Source organism: Salmo salar, chromosome 15 (assembly GCF_965601325.2).
Source record: "Salmo salar chromosome 15, fSalSal1, whole genome shotgun sequence".
In the NCBI taxonomy this organism is placed as follows: domain Eukaryota; kingdom Metazoa; phylum Chordata; class Actinopteri; order Salmoniformes; family Salmonidae; genus Salmo; species Salmo salar.
Window position 1 is genome coordinate 87451257 of NC_138305.1, and position 8516 is coordinate 87459772.

Consider the following 8516-nt stretch of genomic DNA (forward strand, 5'->3'; position numbering starts at 1 on the left):
AAGGCAACAAAGGAGTGGCTCAAGAAGAAGCACATTAAGGTCCTGGAGTGGCCTAGCCAGTCTCCAGACCTTAATCCCATAGAAAATCTGTGGAGGGAGCTGAAGGTTCGACTTGCCAAACGTCAGCCTCGAAACCTTAATGACTTGGAGAAGATCTGCAAAGAGGAGTGGGACAAAATCCCTCCCGAGATGTGTGCAAAACTGGTGGCCAACTACAAGAAACGTCTGACCTCTGTGATTGCCAACAAGGGTTTTACCACCAAGTACTAAGTCATGTTTTGCAGAGGGGTCAAATACTTATTTCCCTCATTAAAATGCAAATCAATTTATTACATTTTTGACATGCGTTTTTCTGGATTTTTTTGTTGTTATTCTGTCTCTCGCTGTTCAAATAAACCTACCATTAAAATTATAGACTGATCATTTCTTTGTCAGTGGGCAAACGTACAAAATCAGCAGGGGATCAAATACTTTTTTCCCTCACCGTAATTATGGTCAGATTTGCCAAATGGAGGGCGAGTGAGAGCTTTGTATGCATCTCTGTGTGTGGAGTAAAGGTGGTCTAGAGTTTTTTTCCCCCTCCTGGTTGCACATTTACATGCGGATAGAAATTTGGTAAAATAGATTTAAGTTTCTCTACATTAAAGTCCCCGGCTACTAGGAGCGCCGCCTCTGGGTGAGCGTTTTCTTGTTTGCTGTCTTAGTGCCAGCATCTGACTGTGGTGGTATGTAAACAGCTACGACAAATTCAGATGAAAACTCTCTAGGTAGATAGTGTGGTCTACAGCTTATCATGAGATACTCTACCTCAGGTGAGCAATAGCTCGAAACTTCCTTAGATATCGTGCACCAGCTGTTATTTACAAAAATAAATAGCCCGCCCTTGTCTCACCAGACGCCGCTGTTCTATCCTGCCGGTACAGCGTATAACCAGCCAGCTGTATGTTGATAGTGTCGTCGTTCAGCCATGACTCCGTGAAGCATAAGATATTACAGTTTTGAATGTCCTGTTGGTAGTTTAATCTTGAGCGTAGGTCATCTATTTTATTCTCCAAAGATTGCAAGTTTGCTCAGGAATGGAAGGAAGAGGGGGGTTTTATTCGATCACCTAGGAATTCTCAGAAGGCAGCCTGCCGTTTGGCCCCTTTTTCTCTGCCTCCTCTTCATGCAAATCACGAGGATCTGGGCCCGTTCCCGAGAAAGCAGTATATCGTTCGCGTCGGGCTCGTTAAAGGAAAAAAAGGATTCTGCCAGTCCGTGGTGAGTAATCACAGTCCTGATGTCCAGAAGGTATTTTCGGTCATAAGAGACGGTAGCGGCAACATTATGTACAAAATAATATTTTAAAAAATCTGTTACAAAAAACACAAATAAACAAACAAAAAAATTATCTGTTGGGGACACGTAAAACCTCTGCCGCCTTCTCCAGCGCCATTATCACTTGAGAGACAGTTTCATCATAGCACTGGTAGTTTTTGCGACTGCACTTGAAGAAACTTTTTTTCCGCATTGACTGACCTTCATGTCTTAAAGTAATGATGAACTGTTGTTTCTCTTTGCTTATTTGAGCTGTTCTTGCCATAATATGGACTTGGTCTTTTACCAAATAGGGCTATCTTCTGTATACCCCCCTACCTTGTCACAACACAGCTGATTGGCTCAAACGCATTAAGGAAATACATTCCACAAATGACCTTAAGGCACACCTGTTAATTGAAATGCATTCCAGGTGACGACCTCATGAAGCTGGTTGAGAGAAAGCCAAGAGGGTGAAAAGCTGTCATCAAGGCAAAGGGTGGCTATTTAAAGAATCTCAAATATATTTTGATTTGTTATATCATAGTTTTGAGCTCTTCACTATTACTCTACAATGTGGAAAATAGTACAAATAAAGAAAAACCCTTGGTGTTCTAAAACTTTTGACCGGTAGTGTACCTTCATACACATACAATATACAGAAGTGTATGTCAGCATTCAGTCAGTCATGCACACACAACACAAGCACAGTGTGTCTTTGTCATTGTGACCTTTATTGAAACCTCTTGGCCCCTGAATGCCAGCCAGCCTGCAAACCCGGTCATATGAAACAACTATATCCGATTACATCTCTCTCTGCCTGCCCTGGCCTCAATGCATCTACTCTACACTCTTGTCTCCAACACACAGAAACACACGCACACACTCATTCACAAACAGGGACTTTTAATTTTTCTGATGTCTAGTACAATGTCTGATCAAGATGACCAGGGAAGGGGTAGCATAGCTATAAAGCCGTCCATTTAGGGAGTTTAATCCGATTCGATGTGGCGTTCAGCTACCGGGAGACCAGAGATTGCCAACAGTGGTGGTTGTTGTTTAGTGTAAAATGTCAGGCAGACAGCCTGCAGCTTACCACAACTCATGTAACACCCTGCCTCTCAATTGATCTTTACACACACACAACTTAACATTCTGTTGTATAAATTATGCCTTGTAGGCCTACTCCATCACCACTGAACAAATGATCAAGATAAGAGATATCCACAGTAATTCAGCATCTCAGTGTATATGGTTTAAGAAATAATAAAAATGTTGTTTTCTCACTATTTAAATATAGACATGGTTGTGAATGGGTATCTTCCTGAATAGAGCTTTTTAGAATTTACATTTGTGAATTTTCATCTATATATTAGTGTGAAATATGTTTTCCTGCCTTGAATCACTTCTGTTCTGTGCTTAAAAGAGAACCACTTCTGTTCTGTGCTTAAAAGAGAACCACTTCTGTTCTGTGCTTAAAAGAGAACCACTTCTGTTCTGTTCTGTGCTTAAAAGAGAACCACTTCTGTTCTGTTCTGTGCTTAAAAGAGAACCACTTCTGTTCTGTGCTTAAAAGAGAACCACTTCTGTTCTGTGCTTAAAAGAGAACCACTTCTGTTCTGTGCTTAAAAGAGAACCACTTCTGTTCTGTGCTTAAAAGAGAACCGAGGCACTAAGTCCTCCTAAAGCAGCAAGTTGGTAATTACGAGCATTTTAATTCAATATAGAAACAGATGTAACTACATTAGAGTTCTGTGGACCAGCTGTTAAGAGACTTTCCACTGAATCAAACTTCATGAGGCTGTTTAGATCAAGGCACTGTTGGGCTTTATGTTAGCTACATGTGTGGACAGAATGCATTTGTCTGCTTATGAAAATTCAGTACTGTGCATTTACTTGAGTGTATATAAATGAGATAATTTTAAAATCTGTGGAGTATGACTCAGTTCACCAATATGAAACACAATACACAATGGTGTGAATAGTATCAGTAGTGTAGTGACTATATGCAGAAAACCTCCTGGTAAATATCCTTGAACAGAAACACTAGCCCGTGGGAGCGTGAAACAGAGAAATATACACTTACAAAACATTAAGGACACCTTCCTTATATTGAGTTGCACCTGGTCAGTCATGTCAAGGAAAGAGCAGATATCCTTACTGTTTTGTACACAGTGTATGTCAATTGATAGGCTTCTACCTTGTTACTGCAGTGTGAGAGAAAGAAACTAAAAGATGGAAAGGGAGAGGAGGGAGTAGAGCGTCTGCTGTGAGGTCCCAGTGACCAGCATGGTCCTTCTCTTTAAGAAGCCAACAGGAATGTGATGAATATTGGATAAGGAGTTATGGAAGCAGCCATACAGTTATAACCAGCCATACAGTTATAACACTAACAGTATTTTGAGAGAGAGAGAGAGAGCAAGCGAGAGAGAAGGGATTTTTATGCAGTGACAGTTTTTTTGAGAATGAGATCAGTGGAAGTTTAGAGAAGGGTGGAGTCGCATGTCTGTGTGTGCATGCGTGTACTGTGTGTGTGTGTTTGAAAGAGGTTGACAGAAATTGGATAACAGGGTGTGCTAGCTTTGTAAAAGCAGGGAGCAGCAGTGAGGTAGGGTGTGGTCTGGGTTTACAGTACAGGATTGTGAGTCATTCCACATCTACACCAAGCCAATATTTCAATGCTGCTGCAAGACTAAATCACATTCTGTACAACAGTAAGGCCTGGCAAAGAATCTCAACTCTCTGCCAAGCACTCAGCACCTTGGTGGAAATCCCATGTTACACGTTTTAAATGAGAAAAGTGCTCAGTCGGTTAAGAATGGGCCATTTTTTGGGGCTCTTCATTGGTTTTATGATAAAACAAATATAATGCTCTCCTCTTAACCCTGTGTGTGGTTCTGCACAATATGGTCAAACTACTGTGCACACTGTTTGTAGTAAAACGATGCACTCTGTTCTCTGTTATATGGCTACATGAAGAAACAGTCGAACCAGAACCAGTTCGGTAAAATCCTGTCACTGAGGCAAAGTTCCATCAGGTTTATTTACAGTAGTATCCCTTCATCTTACAGTACAGAAACCAAAACATCCCTGTACACATACATGACTAACTGCAGTGGACACCAATTAGGCGCATGATGGTGAGCATACTGTATGTCAGTTGGCCCTGGCTTATCCGTCACACGTACATCAGACACTTCATACACACAAATTCACAGGGACACGCAGAACACATTTTCCATGTTTTTTTTAGTGTCCATTTATTCACTAACGTGGTGGGCGGGTGTGTGAGAGCGAGCGTCTGAAACATACGGCTGTGTCAGAGGCCCAACTGGAAAGTCTTGGTTACAGCAGCTCATCCTCGACATTATCAGCAGCTCTGTTCACACTCAGTACCCCACCAGGCTCATCGAGTCACTTTCCAAAACCAACCAAAACAGCCCAAGCGGCGGTCTCTCTAGAACAGTTATCAACCTCAACTGTTGTCATGAAAAAAAATAGTTAAGCAAATCTCCTACTCAAATGGAACTTGACACTGATTTCATGCATTTTTTTTGTAGACAATATCAATATGGTACGAGAGAACAAAATAGCCCAGGGGGAATCCCAGAGGGGCACCAAAATATCTGTAACGACATTCAGAATGAGATTTCATATCTCAACACACCATTCTCAACGATAACAAGACAAAGGAGGTGGGTGTTGGAAACGGAGATCCAAAAACAGCCTTTCACGCTTTCTCCTGCTGTCTTTCCTTTGTCTCTCTTTGCATCGGTTACTTGTATGATGCCAAGGAAACTGTTGCCTATCTAGTCCTTGTATGTGATAACTGTATGTACCTAGAATTATATAAAATGTCACACGAGTACTAAGTTAAAATACTTTCTGATTGTAACAATCAACACTGTTTGTTATCAGGCCTGAATTTCAGCATCTGTAGTTACAGTCTATCACCAGAGGGGGGCAGGCAGTAAGATAGGAAATCACCCCAGTGTTTTATCTGTCTCCTCTGGACCATCTGCTGCCCTGTAGCTTCATCTTCTCCATGACCCCTCTAACTCCACCTCATTACTCTCAACCCTGGCCTCTCAACCCCTTCATCTGAATCACCTCTTCACTTAAAGACTTCATGTGGACTCCACAGGGATAAGAATATCTCTGGAATACCAAACAAAACAAAAGGTAGGCTATAATTTCCCAACTTCCATATTGATTTACTAGGCACTAATCAGGCCTACCATTGTCTATTGTTCAACATCAAATACGCCAAACAAGTTTGCCATAGATACACAACCCTTGGATGGCAATGTGTAAACTTTGTGTCGCTCCATGTGTTTTGAAACATGAGGGACATTTTACACCAGGCCAATACCCACCCTGCCCCCTGCCTTCACTCTCAGCTTTGACTCCAAGCTCCAACACAGCCCCCCGTGCCTGGGAATAGAGGGGAGAGAGAACCATATCCTGACAGGATATCCTGCTCTGAACTCCTGCTCCTGGGCTCCTTGTGACCCCTTAACCCTTCCTGACCTACAGCCATAGACACAGCTCAGACCCAGCACACACAGCCACTGTGCACCCTCCACACCACTATGCTACCTCCAGTCTGAATGAGGTGTTACTCAGTAGGGCATGAAATCACAGCCACTCTGATCAAAATAATCGTGTGTGAGTGTGTGTGCATGTGTATCCATGTGTGTTGCGAGCTGTTCACATGCTGAGAGTGGAAGGAGGTTCCCAGTGGACGCAGCACAGGGTTGCCCAGAGACTAGAGTGGAAATCAACACTTCCTGCCAGGACAGGAAGGGCTACTGCTGTTGCCCCTTATCACTGACTACACAGGCTGCCCTTCCAGCAGGGAGGAAGAGGGCTGGGGAGAGAGATGGATGAGTGACAGACAGCAAGTCAGATTGAGGGAGAAGACAAAGGCTACATGGATAGAAAGTTAGATAAATTGATAGGATCAAAGAGTGGATGTGGGATGTGGACAGGGAATGATAGGCTACTCTAATGATAGGCTACTCTAAAGTGAGGTGCATGCCACATTATCAGCCTGATTAAGGTATTTGTTACGGTCGGTGACAAAAATACACAAATCTAACAACTAAGATTTGATAGAAAGCATTCTTTGAGATTGTCTGTTTGTACAGTATATGAACGTAAAACAAATCTGCATGCGGTTCACTGTGGAGAGTGATCGATTTTGAGTTTGTAGTGACAAGGTGGTTAAATACTGTATGTATCGCCATAACAAACCCCTGGTGTTATTATGATAACATATGCACTGACTTCCCCCAGCCTACGCACAGTCAAGTTAACTCTGCTACCCCTCCAACAGTTGTGTATGCAAAGGGAAACAGTGTTTGGGAGCAGGGTGGGGAGCAGGGTGAGGAGCAGGGTGAGGAACAGGGTGAGGAACAGGGTGAGGAACAGGGTCTCAGCACTCAGCACTTGGGATTGTCCCAGATGAACACAAGCCACTCCCTCCCTTTGAAAAAAGCCCATGGCAGAGGCCAGAGCACCCTCCTCTCTGGTTCCTAAGCACATGTAAACTAAGGGGATTAAGTGACATCAACAGAATAACCAAAGACAAATTCCCTCTGCCTTTAGCAGGTCCTCTCTTCGACAATTTTTCTGTCCTCTTAAAGTTAACACTCCACAAATGCAGGCTGACTCACTAAAGTGTGGGTGGGTCTGTTTCCAATTTTCTCACCCCTCTGCCCCAAAAAGAAAACGTTCTTCCAAAAACAACAAAACAAGCAACAAAAAAAGCCACACTTAAATGTTCCACTCTATTAAAGACACAGGCCAAACTAAAGCAGCTCTGTCTCGTGGCTCCGCAGACGCTTCTCATTGTTTTCCTTCCTTTCTTTGAGGGAGCGTGGGAGCACACTCAGAGCAGAGGAGAAACCTGTGCTGAAAACCACAGGAGGAAGCCGGTAACATGAGCAGGGGGATGCATAATGAGCCGGGGGAGAAGAGAAGAGAGGGAAAGAAGCCAGGGAAAGGGCGAGAATGATAGAGAGAGCACTTTTATTGGGTACAAAGTTAATATCTAAAGCACGGACTTAAAAAAATAAAAGTTTACATAGAACATAAAGTTATTACACCAATGACTTGTTATATTAACAGCCAGTTCTCACACACAAAATAAGGCATTTCTACAGAGACTTTCTCCTTCCACAATCGTGGGGAAAAAAAGTTATATCTAGAACCTTAAAGGGTTCTTCGGCTGTCCCCATAGGAGAACCCTTTGAAGAACCTTTTTTGGTTGCAGGTAGAACCCTTTTGTGTTCCATATAGAACCCTTTCCACAGAGGGTTCTACATAGAATCCAAAAGGGGGACAACCGAAGAACCCTTTTGGAATCCTTTTTTTCTAGTGCATACTATCACAGTTAGAGTAGAGCTGAAGCAGGGTCTTACCAGTTCGTAGGGTGAACATCCAGTTTGGTTAGCGTCAGGGTGTCTCTACGCCATATCCAGTCCACAGCAGGCAGGCACAGTGTCAGCTCCCTCTATCCAGGCTAGCAGGGAGAAAGTGAGGGGCGGGAACAAAAGGCACAGAGGGAGAGAGTGAGGAAGTGGGAGAAAGAGATGAACCACTCTGAGCTGACTGGTGGACTCTCCCTCTCTCTCTCTCTCACACACACACAGTCACACGTATGCCCAGCCTGTACGCCGTTGCCCCCCCCCCCATTGCTGACTCTGGGGCAGCTTATGTCAGAGTTGCATCAGAAGCTGAAGCGGAGAGTAGAGAAAGAAAAAGGGAGGATTAGAGTGTGGGTAGCGATGTGTGTAGCGGTGTGAGTGAGAGAGCAGAGCTGCGGCGGCGGCGGGGGGGGGGGGTTAAGGTAGGAGGGACGTGCACTGCTCAGAGAGGGCCGGAGGCAGTCTACTAAAGACAATGGCAGGAAGCACTATATCAGGAGGCAAAACACAGATGCAAAAATCATTTAAAAGAGCAAAAAGAATGACATCCACATGGAAAACAAACTATGCCTCGACTGCAAACAATGATATACAAAACAACAATGGTAAAGATAAGAGATCTTTAGCCCTGCTGTTTGTCCTACTGTATACCAACATCACTGTTTCACTGCTAGGAATGCACACACACACACACACACACACACACACACACACACACACACACACACACACACACACACACACACACACACACACACACACACACACACACACACACACACACACAAA

At 43.6% G+C, this 8516-nt stretch overlaps 1 protein-coding gene across 7 annotated transcripts in view; it reads right to left on the reverse strand.

The window, feature by feature from the left end:
- LOC106572365 (histone deacetylase 7) overlaps positions 1-8044 on the reverse strand; it is a 69172-nt gene extending 61128 nt beyond the window's left edge. For 3 of the 7 annotated variants that reach the window (XR_014380676.1, XM_014146440.3, XM_014146434.3), the window contains exon 1: positions 7722-8043. Coding sequence is in view for 6 of the 7 variants with exons in the window: in XM_014146440.3 (XP_014001915.1) it covers positions 7722-7740 (19 nt within the window). In the remaining variant the exon portion in view is untranslated. Of the gene's footprint in view, positions 1-7721 lie in introns of all 7 variants that reach the window. The other 4 variants (XM_014146436.3, XM_014146443.3, XM_014146438.3 and 1 more) reach the window with 3 other exon arrangements.
- Positions 8045-8516: the final 472 nt, after the last annotated feature.